The following is a 16026-nucleotide window of genomic DNA, read 5'->3' as shown; positions in this document are numbered from 1 at the left end:
TGGTAACAAAAAAATTAAATGTGTCCAAGAAGAAAATCTGCATTGGTGCTGAAAAGAATACTGCAAATACAGATGTAGCAAAGTTCGAGAGAACCTGTTATCTGCAAGAAGATACAGCAAGCCCAGCGAATGTACAGTACACTAGTTAGATACGTCTGTTCATACAAGTGGTGCATCAATAAATATCCAATCAGCCTAATTCAATTAGTAGGCTATTAGGGTACCGTCATACTGAAACGACGCTGCAGCGATACGACAACGATGTCGATCGCTGCAGCGTCGCTGTGTGGTCGCTGGAGAGCTGTCACACAGACAGCTCTCCAGCGACCAACGATCCCGAAGTCCCCTGGTAACCAGGGTAAACATCGGGTTACTAAGCGCAGGGCCGCGCTTAGTAACCCAATGTTTACCCTGGTTACCAGCGTAAACGTAAAAAAACCAAACATTACATACTTACATTCCGTGTCTGTCCTCTGGCGCTGTGCTTTCCTCTTCACTGTCAGCGCCGGTCAGCCGTAAAGCAGAGTGGTGACGTCACCGCTGTGCTTTCTGGCTGGCCAGCGCTGACACAGGATGCAGGAGGAGTGCAGAGAAGCAGAGCGACGGGGACAGTTAGCTGAAGTTAAGTATGTAATGTTTGTTTTTTTTACGTTTACGCTGGTAACCAGGGTAAACATCGCGTTACTAGGCGCGGCCCTGTGCTTAGTAACCCGATGTTTACCCTGGTTACCAGTGAAGACATCGCTGAATCGGCGTCACACACGCCGATTCAGCGATGTCAGCGGGAGATCCAGCGACGAAATAACGTTTCAGACGATCTGCTACGACGTACGATTCTCAGCGGGGTCCCTGATCGCAGTAGCGTGTCAGACACAGCGAGATCGTAACGATATCGCTGGAACGTCACGGATCGTGCCGTCCTAGCGATCAAAGTGCCACTGTGTGACGGTACCCTTAAAGTCGCATACCTATAGTATATGCACTTTTTTGTTGTTGTAAGTAGTCAATATAATGCACAAAGTTGCGGTAGGGCAAAGTGTCTCTTAAAGAGTTGCAGAGCATATGTCTAGTGGCACTATAAAGTGCCTTGTGCATCCAATATATGCGCAATGATATTGCTGATGTAAACCTTCAGAGCTATACACATTGAGGCCTGTAGATAGAGGTATAAAGCTCTAAGTAGCTGTTGCAGACTAGTGCAGAAGTTCGTACTGTCAATAAGTGAAAAAGGCCAGCAACAGCATATAGTAAAATCGTCACCAGACAGGTTTACCTTCATGCATATCCATTGCCTATTATTTTCTTATGAAACGGTGCAGTCTTCGCATCTCACTGCAGATATTGAAGAAGTATCGTTTCTCCTTGCATTTCTCCGCAAGGAGAGGCAATATTTCTTGAAAATCGGTCGGATGCCTCTCACACAGCCAAACCAGATATCCACTTTGCACTGACGAGGGGCAGTACCCCGAAACACAGTGTCTTCAAATTGAGATTCTGTTTTGGTCTATTATCCTAAGTCATGTGGCAAGGCTCGTTAAAGGGTCGACATTGACTTGTAGGATTCCTACCTTCCAATAGGTGGCACTAGAGTTCTAGTTCTCTTCCTCTCTGAAGAAACAATTTGCATAATTCTCACTGCAGAGGCACCCTGGCTGGTGGCACGTTCTTGGGGAAGAGAAGCTGTAGAGCAGGGGACCGGAAAGCATGTACTGCCGTGAGAGGATGACAGTTTGTGATGTCACATTGCAGCCTTCAGTTAGATCACACTCAAGATTAATGAATGGGACTGTCCTCAAATTGACGATTTTGGAAACTCTGGTTTCCCTCCTCAGGATTAGTTCCACTCAGTAAGTGCAGTCTAACTAATAAGTCAAAAGTAACTCCACCCTCAAGTAGGTTAATTCTTTTTGAAAACCAAACAGCTTTATTTTGCTTTTGAACCCCTTAGGTTTTAGGGTGTCCAGCTCAAATATCCATTGACACTCGACTGTTGACATATGTTTGATATAGTTGCCTCTCTCCGCTTTGTTGTACCTTCTGAATACCCCAGATTTGTGTGCCTTTACACAGGCCTCCATGAACCTCAGCATAATACTTTGATATAGGGTGTCTCAAAAATGTCTTTTATATTGCACAGATGCTCACTGATAAGTTTTGTCATAGGCTTTTCTGTTCTGCCTATGTATTTTTTGTTACATGGACATTGAATACATGTATGGTAATGTTTTAAACCTGCATTGCACAATGACTTTCTGTTAGCATTATACTGGATGATTGTGGGTATATTCACTTTGATTAGGTCTACCCCCTGTTGCTGGTAACCCTCCCTTAATAAATCGAGATGTTAAAATATTAACCTAGACTTTATGTAGGAATTTTGGGTCACACACCTTTTCCTTACATTTTGCTGTAAGTAACTGAGCCTCCCTATTGTAGTCTGTGGTCTTACTGAAATTGTTGTATAGTTTCATATACTGGCTCTTTGGTATGGTTAATATCCAGTTAAGGCTGGATTCACACTAGCGTACGGGAGTGCTGCGGATGGCAGCGTACTTCCTCCCTTCTTCCTCCCTGAAACCACGCCTACGCTCCGCCTATGCCTCCTTGCATCCTGCGGTGCCTTGCGTACCTATCTTTAACATTGGGTACGCAGAGACGTATGCTGTATTGTGGATGCCTCCACATGCCCCATTTTGGCCCAGCGCCGAATGCAACATGTTGCATTTTGTTGCAGTCTGCGCAGCACCAAAACGGCACATGCGGAGGCATCCGCATACAGCTAACGTCCCTGCATACCCAATGTTAAAGATAGGTACGCAGGGCACCGCAGGATGCATGGAGGTGTAGGCGTAGGCGTGGTTTCAGGGAGGAAGTATGCTGCCATCCACAGCACTCCCATACGCTAGTGTGAAACCAGCGTAAGACAATGGCAGCTTGACATGGAGATAAAGCTGTGGGTTTCATGTGCGTACGAGTTTGAATAAAATTGTCCTATATACAGTGGGGCAAAAAAGTATTTAGTCAGTCAGCAATAGTGCAAGTTCCACCACTTAAAAAGATGAGAGGCGTCTGTAATTTACATCATAGGTAGACCTCAACTATGGGAGACAAACTGAGAAAAAAAAATCCAGAAAATCACATTGTCTGTTTTTTTAACATTTTATTTGCATATTATGGTGGAAAATAAGTATTTTGTTAGAAACAAACAATCAAGATTTCTGGCTCTCACAGACCTGTAACTTCTTCTTTAAGAGTCTCCTCTTTCCTCCACTCATTACCTGTAGTAATGGCACCTGTTTAAACTTGTTATCAGTATAAAAAGACACCTGTGAACACCCTCAAACAGTCTGACTCCAAACTCCACTATGGTGAAGACCAAAGAGCTGTCAAAGGACACCAGAAACAAAATTGTAGCCCTGCACCAGGCTGGGAAGACTGAATCTGCAATAGCCAACCAGCTTGGAGTGAAGAAATCAACAGTGGGAGCAATAATTAGAAAATGGAAGACATACAAGACCACTGATAATCTCCCTCGATCTGGGGCTCCACGCAAAATCCCACCCCGTGGGGTCAGAATGATCACAAGAACGGTGAGCAAAAATCCCAGAACCATGCGGGGGGACCTAGTGAATGAACTGCAGAGAGCTGGGACCAATGTAACAAGGCCTACCCTAAGTAACACACTACGCCACCATGGACTCAGATCCTGCAGTGCCAGACGTGTCCCACTGCTTAAGCCAGTACATGTCCGGGCCCGTCTGAAGTTTGCTAGAGAGCATTTGGATGATCCAGAGGAGTTTTGGGAGAATGTCCTATGGTCTGATGAAACCAAACTGGAACTGTTTGGTAGAAACACAACTTGTCGTGTTTGGAGGAAAAAGAATACTGAGTTGCATCCATCAAACACCATACCTACTGTAAAGCATGGCGGTGGAAACATCATGCTTTGGGGCTGTTTCTCTGCAAAGGGGCCAGGACGACTGATCCGGTTACATGAAAGAATGAGTAGGGCCATGTATCGTGAGATTTTGAGTGCAAACCTCCTTCCATCAGCAAGGGCATTGAAGATGAAACGTGGCTGGGTCTTTCAACATGACAATGATCCAAAGCACACCGCCAGGGCAACGAAGGAGTGGCTTCGTAAGAAGCATTTCAAGGTCCTGGAGTGGCCTAGCCAGTCTCCAGATCTCAACCCTATAGAAAACCTTTGGAGGGAGTTGAAAGTCCGTGTTGCCAAGCGAAAAGCCAAAAACATCACTGCTCTAGAGGAGATCTGCATGTAGGAATGGGCCAACATACCAACAACAGTGTGTGGCAACCTTGTGAAGACTTACAGAAAACGTTTGACCTCTGTCATTGCCAACAAAGGATATATTACAAAGTATTGAGATGAAATTTTGTTTCTGACCAAATACTTATTTTCCACCATAATATGCAAATAAAATGTTAAAAAAACAGACAATGTGATTTTCTGGATTTTTTTTTTCTCAGTTTGTCTCCCATAATTGAGGTCTACCTATGATGTAAATTACAGACGCCTCTCATCTTTTTAAGTGGTGGAACTTGCACTATTGCTGACTGACTAAATACTTTTTTGCCCCACTGTATATATATATATATTTATATATATATATATAGTAAAGTTCATGAACTGTATCTTCTGCTTATTGTGCACATAGGTAAAATTTAGATAAAGCTCATTTTCATTTATTTCTTAAAAAATTCTAAAAGTGAAGATTCACTTCCTGAACAGATAAATAACACGTCAATAAAATGCTGCCAGAGAACCAGTTCCTCGCGGAGCAGGCCTCCCAGGTAGATGAAAGCTTCCTCCCATCTACAATGGGGATAATTATTTCATATACTGCCAATTTTGCATGTTTTCCCACCTACAAAGAATGGAGAGGTCTGTAATTGTTATCGTAGGTACAGTTCGACTGGAAGAGACAGAATCTAAATATAAAAACAGAAAATCACATCGTATGATTTTTAAATAATTAAATTTAATTTTGTTGCATTAAATAAGTATTTGATCATCTACCAACTAGCAAGAATTCTGGCTCTCACAGACCTGTTAGTTTTTCTCTAAGAAGCCCTCCTTCTCTTCACATATTTCCTGTATTAATCGCACCTGTTTGAACTCATTACCTGTATCAAAGATGCCTGTCCACACACTTAATCAATCATACTAAAATCTCTCCTCCATGGCCAAGTCCAAAGAGCTGTATAAGGACACCGTGGACAAAATTGTAGGCCTGCAAAAGGCTGGGATGGGCTATAGCACAGTAGGCAAGCTTATATTGACTATAAATGACCAAGTAAAATTACCAAGAATTGGATTGACAAGGCTATGGTTAGGTAGATTTATAACTGGGTCAGTGATCATGCTCAAAGAGTGGTGATAAATAGTTACACATCCAAATGGAAGAGTGTTTCAAGTGGAGCACCACAAGGCTCTATCCTTGCCCCAGTGCTTTTCAATATTTTGTAAATGATCTAGATAAGGGAACTGAAGGTAAACTAATCAAATTTGCTGACAATTCAAAGCTTGGAGGGATAGCTAACACTAGTGAAGACAGAAAAAGGAACTAAAGGTACCTTCACACATAACGATATTGTTAACGATATCGTTGCTATTTGTGACGTAGCAACGATATCGTTAATGAAATCGTTATGTGTGACAGCGACCAACGATCAGGCCCCTGCTGGGAGATCGTTGGTCGCTGAATAAAGTCCAGAACTTTATTTCGTCGCTGGACTCCCTGGAGACATCGCTGGATCGGCGTGTGTGACACCGATCCAGCGATGTCTTCACTGGTAACCAGGGTAAACATCGGGTAACTAAGCGCAGGGCCGCGCTTAGTAACCCGATGTTTACCCTGGTTACCATGCTAAAAGTAAAAAAAAACAAACAGTACATACTTACCTACAGCCGTCTGTCCTCCAGCGCTGCGCTCTGCTCTCCTCCTGTACTGGCTGTGAGCCGGAAAGCAGAGCGGTGACGTCACCGCTCTGCTTTCCGGCTCACAGACAGTACAGGAGGAGAGCAGAGAAGCAGAGCGCAGCGCTGGAGGACAGACAGCGGTAGGTAAGTATGTACTGTTTGTTTCTTTTTTACTTTTAGCATGGTAACCAGGGTAAACATTGGGTTACTAAGCGCGGCCCTGCGCTTAGTTACCCGATGTTTACCCTGGTTACCGGCATCGTTGGTCGCTGGAGAGCGGTCTGTGTGACAGCTCTCCAGCGACCAAACAGCGACGCTGCAGCGATTCGGATCGTTGTCGGTATCGCTGCAGCGTCGCTAAATGTGAAGGGGCCTTAAGCAACAGCACGTGTGAAAAAGACTTGCGTATACTAATAGATCACAGGCTGCACATGAGTCATGCAGCAGCTAAAAAAGGCAAACAGTTCTAGGATGTATTAAGAGAAGCATAGAGCCTAGATCAGATTAAATAATTCCTAGATCACATTAAGGAATTATCCCCTTCTACTCCTCCTTGTTCAGGCCTCATCTGGAATACTGTGCCCAGTTCTGGGCATCACATTTTAAAAAAGACATTGAAAAATTGGAGCAAGTTCAGAGAAGAACCACCAGGATGGTGAATGGACTGCAAAGTATGACCTATGAGGAACGGTGAACAAATATCTGAAGGGCTGTCACAGTGTAGAGGGATCATCATTATTCTCATTTTCACATGGAAACATGAGAAGCAATGGGATGAAACTGAAAGGGAGAAGAAGCAGATTAGATATTAGAAAAAACTTTTTGACAGTGAGGGTGGTCTACGAGTGGAAGAAGCTGGTGGTGAGTTCTCCTTCAATGGAAGTCTTCAAACAGAGGCTGGACAGACATCTGTCTGAGATGGTTTAGTGAATCCTGTATTGAGCAGGGGGTTGGACACGATGACCCTGGAGGTCCCTTCTAACTCTAACATTCTATGATTACTTGCAACAATGAGTGCATATAGGTATGCGTCTGTGATTGCCTACTATTTGGAATAGGCTGATTGGTTGTTCATGCATTCAGCACTTGTGTGCACCAACTATTGTGCATTCACGACTCTGATGTCTAGTATTTATTTGATTTAAATCCCAAATAGGATTTGTAAGGCCCTCACTGGGTTATACTAGCAATGGGGACATGTATCATGACTGAACACTACAATCTATAGGAAAATAAAATATTTTTTGCTAACACTTCCAGCATTTAGAACTGAACATGATTTACCCACCTACCCTTACCCTAGCACGAGTTCACTCTTCTTATTAAATAGAAAAAGTATGTAACATGCTGCCTGTGTTTGGTGAAACTTAATAATTTGGCTCTTTTCTTTTTTTGAAGATGGAAGATTCACAGTCTGCGGTATGATCTGTTTTATCTTACATCCTCATGTTGTATTATATACAGTATATTATGACTAAGAACATTTCTTTTTATACATATATTATGTTTTTGTACAGTGCTGTGCCGTTGAATGTCAGGTAAGAATCAAAATGGCTTTCTATGGTATGAAAAATAAATACACAATTTCTGAGGGGGGGTTACATGTACAGTACTCAATAGACTCATCACTTAATAAAGGCTAAAAAGGTTGGGTCTTTGCATGCAGCTCGGAGGCTCTTGTATGTGACTCCCAGGCTGTGGGGACACCATTGTGCATAAAAGATATAAGAGGGTTATGGAGTCTCCACAATGACTTTATATCAAGTATCACATAGATTGCTGCTCTGAAGACCGCATGACACATTGAAATTTTAGACAAAGAAATATATCAAAAACCATCAACCTCGTAATCAAAAGATCTAAATGATGAATTGATTAATTAATATTCTTTCAATTTTTTCTTTTATTTAACAGACACTTAGAGGACCACCCGGTCCTCCCGGAATTCCTGGCGATCCAGTAAGTCAGTGATTAAAATATGACAATCAGCGTCTTAGTTGTATTACAAAAAATATAAATGGACTCAGTATACCCCATATTTTTTATTTTTTTCTTGTACTGTGCTTGGAGTCTCTATAGGCACAGTGATATAGCAAAGGTTATCAACCACTGAATAGGAGTGACTAATATACTGTATATAGAAGACATTAAATGAATAAAGTAATTGAAAAAAAATGTACTCAATCATTTCCTACACCAGTCTATATCTAGACTCATTTTATTTTTTCATACAAATGTTTGCAAATGAGACACCATAATTAACATGACATGTTCCCATTAAGTACCTGTACTATGAAACCCTATATGTTTATTGCATGCAGACAACTTGAAAAATTGAATTTTGATTAATTTAAACAACTGCATGCAAATTTATAAGATATTTTTGTTAAAAATTAGGTTTTTAAGTACAGCTGAAATTAACAATGCAAAAATTTAGTTCTCTATGATGCGCAAACAGTCAGCCATGTCCAAACCCAATAATATTTGATCATACAGACTATAAAATACTGTATTATTTTCTAGCTGATTCTGACTATACATTTCAGGAGCCCTAATTGCGGGGCCACGAAGCAACTAATATGGAATAGTTATAATGACATTGAAAGGTTTCCCTGTTTGCTTCCATATTGCCGATCTTGCTGTACCTCCAACTAGGTAATTGAACAGAATAATCAGAGAAGTCTACGCACGTTTTCTATACTATATGACTTCCAGTTCTAAATTTGAAGTGTCTTTTTCAAGATATTTTATGAATATATAGCTTTTAGCTTTTCATTAATGTTGAGATTTCATGATCCTTTAATATTCACAAAATTCTTTTAAGTATATTTTAATACAATTCTGCAGGGCACTGAAGGAAGAACAGGGTCCTCTGGCAAACCAGGTGCTGTTGGACCAAAGGTATATTCTGCTGACTATCCTGCCCTAAAAGATAGTAAAGTATATAAAATGGTGTGGCCGGTCCATGACTATGGCATATTGTTGCTCAATAAGTGGAAATCTATTCATCTAATAGCAAATATTAAAAGACCAGCTCCTTTTATGCATTAAACACACTGGTATCTATTTGAATGGTCAACAATTAAAAGTGTATTTCTACAAAAGACACGTAAAGCCTGTCCATAGATTAGGTGATATATTTCTTATGTCTGGGGGAAGATTATCACTGGGACTTCAATCTGGCATGAGAACCACTGATGGACACAGACAGATGTGGGGCCCTGTGTAAGAACAATATATGGGCCCTTTGCAGTCCAAAATGCAAAATTCCACCTACTTTGCTGGAGGAAATGGACTCCTTTACCTCTCGGGTCCATGTGCATCTGCATAGGTTGACTCGTTGATGAGAACTGAGATCTCCATTTCCCGTATCGCTTCACTGCGTAAGTATTAAATGGAGAATAATTACACATGATTTTATTTTCTATTTATATAAAGGGTTGCTTACTAGGGATCATTGCATTCAACATTTTGTTGGAATCTGGGTCCTGAGACCCAAACTATTAATGAAAGAAATATGCAGAACCATTCAGCTGAGCATGGATTTAAAATCCCACCTGTTGATGTGAATCCTCAATGGAATGGTTCTTATGCAGCACAGACAGATGCCTTTGGTGCGATGTAGAAATACTCGGCACTCGTATAGGTGTGTTCAAGAGCTTATTTATTGAGTGAAGAAATTCCAGAAAAAAATGAGACGTTTCGGTCAATACCTGACCTTCATCAGTCATCTGGATAAAGGAGATCTTTGTGGCAGCGCGCTGTGTGAGGGTCTACAGTGTCCACCGCTAAGGTAACGTTCACACTAGCGTTATGCTAGTGTGCGTCGGGTTAGCGTCGGGCGACGCACGCGTCATGCGCCCCTATGTTTAACATGGGGAACACATGCGTTTTTGTTTGTTGCGTTGTGCGACGCATGCGTCTTTTTTGCCGCAAGCGTCGGACCAAGAAAACGCAACAAGTTGCATTTTTCTTGCGTCCGATTTTCGGCAAAAAACGACGCATGCGTCGCAAAACGCAGCGTTTTTGCGTGCGTTTTGCCGCATTTTTGCGTGCGTTGTGCGTTGCGTCGCCGACGCAGCGGCGCACAACGCTAGTGTGAACGTAGCCTTAGACAGGAAGCGAGTTGGAAAGACAGTGGAAAATGTAGCAGAGCAGGAACCACACTACCTGATATAGCAAAGTTGGAAACACATCAGCTATTGTAGCAGGACTGGAGCTATAACAACTGCTGCAGCAGAGTTGAAAGCACAACAACCAGTGTAGCATATTCTTAGTGCACTATACTGTATAGCAGAGCTGTTACCATGATGTAGCAGAGTTGGCACAGTGATGTATCAGAGTTGTAGCAGTATTCGGATACCAAGGTAGCAGAATTGTAACAGTACTGGGATAGTGATATCCGTAATAGCAGAGTTGTATCAATATTTGGTCAGAATTGTACATCAGTATTTGTAAGCCGAAACTAGGATTCGATGATAAATGAAGAAGTGGTGCATATGTCTCTATTATACTTTTCCTCTGATTGTTCCACTCCTGGCTTTGGCTTATAAATACTGATGTAAAATACTGACCAAATCCTGAACATGTGAATGTGGCCATACACATTGTCTGCAATCAGCTTGGCTCAGCTCTCCAGCTCTTCTGTATTCAAGAAAGATACAAGAAGAGTTTTGTAGTCTATAAGTATATTCAGCACTCTGCTTACATCTCAAAGGGAAGCTGAACAAAGCCGATACAGGGGACGGTGCACAGCTGAGCATTACTGCCCCTGATCAATGAGGGACTCCAGGACCCAGGCCCCCGTTATGATATGATAGAATTGTTCTCAAATATTAGTTAACCCTTTATAAAGTTTTTGTTTTTTACATACTATGAAATGCTCTGCTCTTGTAGGGATCTTCTGGTGACACTGGGCCTCCTGGACATGCAGGAACAAAGGTAATCAGGGAAAAACTACAATTTATTAAAACATCTAGCGAAACGCGCGTCGGGGTCGGGAGTCTTTACCTGCCACAGGGCATTGTATGAGTGGAGTCGGCGTAGATAAAGGTAATATGTATTAGGCATGGGACATTATATTCACTTTATGGTATTCAATATATTTAACTACCAACATTATTGCAGCCCTAATCATTGTTACTATAGGGTTTCATGATAAATCCACTTTGCACGGGCACTTTATGAACTTCCCAATATTCCTTTTAAGTGATTGGCACTAGTATAATATTTTATTGAGTAATTTAGATTGGAATTGACTGGCATAGGATACAATTGTATACCCTACATGTGCACCTATATAGGAACACTAACTACTCTGTTTTTTTCTCTCTAATGATATGTGTTCTATGGTTTGAGGCACCTGGTTTTAAAGTTTTTTGTATGTATGTTTCATCTGAAGTAAATAAAGATACTTTTATTAATTTTTTCATTGCACTTTTTTGATCTATACGTAGCTTACCGCTACGAGAATCAGTATGCTTATTTTATTAAAACTAAGTGACACCAAGCTTTCTGGAGGCTCTTCACTTTATTTTAGTGCCAAACATCATGTGTTTTTAAAGGTCAATATATTGCAGAATCACCACAAAACCATTAAGGTATTGCATTAGGATTAGGACATGAATAGCTACGGGTTTACAGTGCAAGAGCCAGCATCTGGCAAGGTCTCTGTACTTCGCGGTCCCAATGCCTCCCTGACATTGGAGGAGAGAGAACTTTTATTAAAATAATAGTAAAAATAAGAGATAACACAAACTAACTTCTAACATATGTGTATCACAAAATGAAGCCTAAAAAAACCTACACTGGTCTCGCAAATAAAAATGTGATAAATATATCAATAAAAAAAATAAATCGTGTTCTTGGTATGAAGATCTGAAGACTTAAAACAAAGCAAAAATTTTGAAGAAAACCTAGCCATAATTGTCGTTTCTCAATAAATATCCTAATGCTTTATTTCCAGCCTGTTCACTTTGAAGCATTAAATCTACAGTTGCAATTTATTGTGTAGCCAATGCCCCATGTCATCTTACAGGGTTTATATTTAAAATTTGTAACAAAAATACATGACAAAAACAAGCTAATACATATTAATGTAGTTAAGACTTGTTAATAATTACAAATAATTTAATAATAATGATATACAAAATGCAAACTCATCTAGAAAAGGGATCATGTCTCTTAACTTCCATCTGGATCTCAGATCCATATGAAGTATATCAAGCATTTTGAGCATTTAGATCAAACATTAGATTTTTTTTGTCTTGTGCATATGTGAAACTATTAAGAATGAAGGAAATTCAGCAGCTGGTAGACAATTTCTTTATTATGCCCTTATTTTACCCTGAATAACATACATCAGCTAGATGTAGAGTATACATCAAGTTCAGAATTTTATCTTACAATATTGATCTGATCCAGGATCCTTATATCTAGTCTTGTGCTAATCTAATTTATAGGCAGATTTATTATTATTATTATTATTATTATCATCCAATGCACTCGGCATCTAATACCTTCATATACAGGAGATGACTTTTGACAGAAAGAGTATTCAGGTGACAGCTTTGTCTCCTGATTCTACTTTGAACACTCACAGCTTGGGTCATGGTAACGTTCCACTAGATCTGTCTGACAGTATCTTGTCTCCCTTGGAAAGTAGTGAAAGAAAATCGTTTTCCTTGCCATTTATACAAAATACGCACCAAAGACCATGGCAAAAAAATACTAAGAGAGAAATTGGTCAGGACTTGCAGATTCCATTTAAAGCGACTCTGTCACCTGAATTTGGCGGGCTATGTAAATGCCCTGTGTCTGGTCCGATGGGCGGTGTTTCCCCTTCTTTCATTCACCCCTTCCTTTCCCGCTGTCCGCAATATTTTCTTGAATTTGAGTAGGTTTCCTCTGTAGTTCACGTGTGCGCAATGCAATCTTGCCTTGCGCATGCGCAGTATGCTTTACCCAACTGCGGGCAAAGCCAAAAAGCATTACTGCGCATGCGCCGCCGCACTATGTCCCGGAACACAGCGAAATACTCTCGGGACATAGTACGGCGGCGCATGCACAGTAATGCTTTTTGGCTTTGCCCGCAGTTGGGCAAAGCATACCGTGCGTGCGCAAGGCAAGATTGCTTTGCGCACGCATGAACTACAGAGAATGAAAGAATGAAACACCGCCCATCGGACCAGACACAGGGCAATTACATAGCCTGCCAAATTCAGGTGACAGAGTCCCTTTAATGAATTGGCTTATGTTTAGGCTGTCCTTATTCACAAAACAAAAATTGACATAGGTGGATTTCTGCTGAAGTTTATGCCAGTTTCTTTCCCTCTAAGTCCAACATGTTTTTAGAACAGTGGTAGGAATTACATAAAATACCAAAACACGTTAAAATTTGCACATATTGCACAATAATACATACTGATTAAAAGTTTATGATTTCTATACAACATACACTTGTGCAAACTGTTTGGAAATTTTCTCCCTGGTGCCCCAATTCATCCGGGCTGGTGTCTTATTTGCCAGTTTTGTTAAAGGGTGCAATAGATTAAGATATTATTATTATTTATTTATATAGCACCATTAATTCCATGGTGCTGTACATGTGAAAAGGGGTTACATACAGGGTTAAAGATATTGTTGACAGTAAACAAATTTACAGTGACAGACTGGTACAGAGGGGAGAGGACCCTGTCCTTGCGGACTTACATTCTTCAGGATATGCCAGATTAATTTTGAGTAGCTAATGGCAAATTAATTTTGAGGTGCTCACCTCTTTTAGGTGTCATGCACCAGCATAATAAATATAATCTAGTAATGACTGGAGTACATTTCTGATGTAATTTATTCTTGTGTTGTAAATTATGATGAGTCTGTGAGCTGTGGATGCACCATTTTGGTGAAACTATGCTACCGTTTCAAAAAGAGAGAGCAGAGTTGGATTGGACTTTCATAAAAATAGATAAAGTCGCAAGATTTTTGCAATATTAAAAGCAGTTTTATAATTCTGGAAAAAAATATAATGATGAATTGGGGCCTAAGTATACGCAGCCTTTTGCTTTAAACATTTACTTTATGTTTATGACAATATTAACTACTTTCTTGTCTAGAGAGAACTTCAAATACCTGATATTTTGTGATTATTTTTGTGTGTTCAATCATTAAATCACACCCCAACATAGTCTGATGGATCGAGTTGCAATCTTTAGGATTTATCTTTTCAGACATACTGTATTTTTTTTTATAAAACCATAATTTATAGTACTTTATCTTTTTATTTGTATTTCTTGCAGGGTGCCCGAGGTCTCCCAGGTGCCAAGGTATCTTATACTTATCTCTATAATTGTTAATCAACAACTAAATAATATTGTTTTGTAAATATTGACGTAAAAAATAGCATTGAGTCTGGGAAAAAAAAGTTATTCAGATAATGAAGTTGTCAACTTTATTTGTTGTCTTACTGGTGGACCGAAGCTCACCATTGTTAGCATTTTTAAGGTTCTTGACACACCATCCATACTCTATTCCTGTGTATAGCCCTTGATAGGACTTATTTGTGTCTGTAAAAAAAGTTTTGCATTGTGATATACTAAACCAGTCAATGTATTATAAGAACTGCTGTTCATCTGAATGGTCACCATGTGATACAAGTTTCCCAACAGCATAGGCTACAGGGCAAATGCCTTACTGGCCACAGTTGGCTCTGAAAGCATAAGATGTTTCCAATGATCCTGTTGGGACTACATTTTGAAAGGGGTTGTCTCTGATAAGTTAAAATTCTTTATCTTAATAAACTTTGGGGGCAGAGCTCCAAGAGAAAACAACAGAAAGAAAAGACCTAAAATTGCAAAGAAAATTAAGTGCTTAGGTCTGTAAAACAAAAAATGTGAAAGATAAATATCCCTGACTGTATTGAGTTTTGAGCCGAGGCAGTGCTATTTTAACAACTAATATTTTAGCCCTATGAGCTGAAATGGGTAACGTGAAATAGAGAAAAGAAGAGAGAGGAGAGGAGGAAAAGAAAAGGATGGTGGGAGCCTAATGCTCAGGAATAGTGATGATCAAGCACTAAAATGTCAGAGTGCCCAGTACTCGAATTGAGCAGGTCGGACGTTCAGACGAACTCTACTCGAGTACCAAGTATGATGGAAGTCAATGGGAAACTCAAACATTTTTCTGGAAGACAAGAAAGTGATGGGGGCTGGAAAACCAGTGAAATGGAAGGAAACCGCTCTCAAATGGAAAGGGAAAAGCATGGGGAAGATGCCTGGATGCATTTCTGACTCCCAGGTCGCTGCTGGGAACAATGTAGTCAGAGTATTACTCCACTATTAAGGACTGACAATAAAACATACAAAACCGAAGATAAAATAGATTTTACAGGAAAAAATGTTAGGAAACGTTCTCTCCTGTGTAATGAAGTTAAAATTAGAAAAAGGTGGAAATAACACCACCCCTGGGGGTATACAAATGTGGCGCCCCTGAGGGTCCAGTCGCCACAGAGGCACTGCACCTCAGCCAGAGGTGTGGTACTCCGCTCTCGGGTAAAAAGGGGACATTACCCAGTACCCACACACTAGCATCCAAAACTAGACCTCTCCAGGCAAGGGAGGAACTAGGTAGAAGGTGTGGGTGGAGAGAGTGACAGTTGAGGAGTTGTCATGGAAACAAGAGGGAGGAGTTAGTTAGAGAAGGAGAGACAGTTGGATCTGTGGACTTGAGCAGTGAGGAGCTCGTCCCAGCACCAGAGAACAGAGAGAAAGAACAAGGAAGATAGAGAGAAGCTCCGGACAGAAAGAATTAAGAGAAGGGGAATTAGGGGCACGGGTAGTGAGGAATCCACCCGTGGGCCCAAATCCATGCCGCTCATAGTTGAGTGGAGGGTCCAGGTCGCAGTGGGGGAACCGATCCCCAGACTAGTGGAGAACTACAAACTCAGCTAGCCAGCCGGAGGCTGTGGTATCTGTATGTGCCACAGCAACAACCACACGCACGCTCGCTGAAAAGGCAGCCATATAGGGTCAAGGGGACCAAGAGGACATCACCCAACAGGATCCAAGGCTGCTGGCTTGAGACACTGT

The 16026-nt window shown here is 40.9% G+C and overlaps 1 protein-coding gene across 3 annotated transcripts in view; it reads left to right on the top strand.

The window, feature by feature from the left end:
* Window positions 1–16026, top strand: part of LOC138642123 (collagen alpha-1(VI) chain-like) — a 181884-nt gene that overhangs the window by 22008 nt on the left and 143850 nt on the right. For all 3 annotated transcript variants that reach the window (XR_011314000.1, XM_069730059.1, XM_069730058.1), the window contains exons 6-11: window positions 7343–7363; window positions 7462–7482; window positions 7859–7903; window positions 8792–8845; window positions 10841–10885; window positions 14239–14265. Coding sequence is in view for 2 of the 3 variants with exons in the window: in XM_069730059.1 (XP_069586160.1) it covers window positions 7343–7363; window positions 7462–7482; window positions 7859–7903; window positions 8792–8845; window positions 10841–10885; window positions 14239–14265 (213 nt within the window). In the remaining variant the exon portion in view is untranslated. The remainder of the gene's footprint in view (window positions 1–7342; window positions 7364–7461; window positions 7483–7858; window positions 7904–8791; window positions 8846–10840; window positions 10886–14238; window positions 14266–16026) is intronic.

The sequence above is a fragment of the Ranitomeya imitator genome, chromosome 6 (genome assembly GCF_032444005.1).
Source record: "Ranitomeya imitator isolate aRanImi1 chromosome 6, aRanImi1.pri, whole genome shotgun sequence".
Classification (NCBI taxonomy): Eukaryota; Metazoa; Chordata; class Amphibia; order Anura; family Dendrobatidae; genus Ranitomeya; species Ranitomeya imitator.
This window is presented reverse-complemented; position numbering and strand designations above follow the sequence as displayed.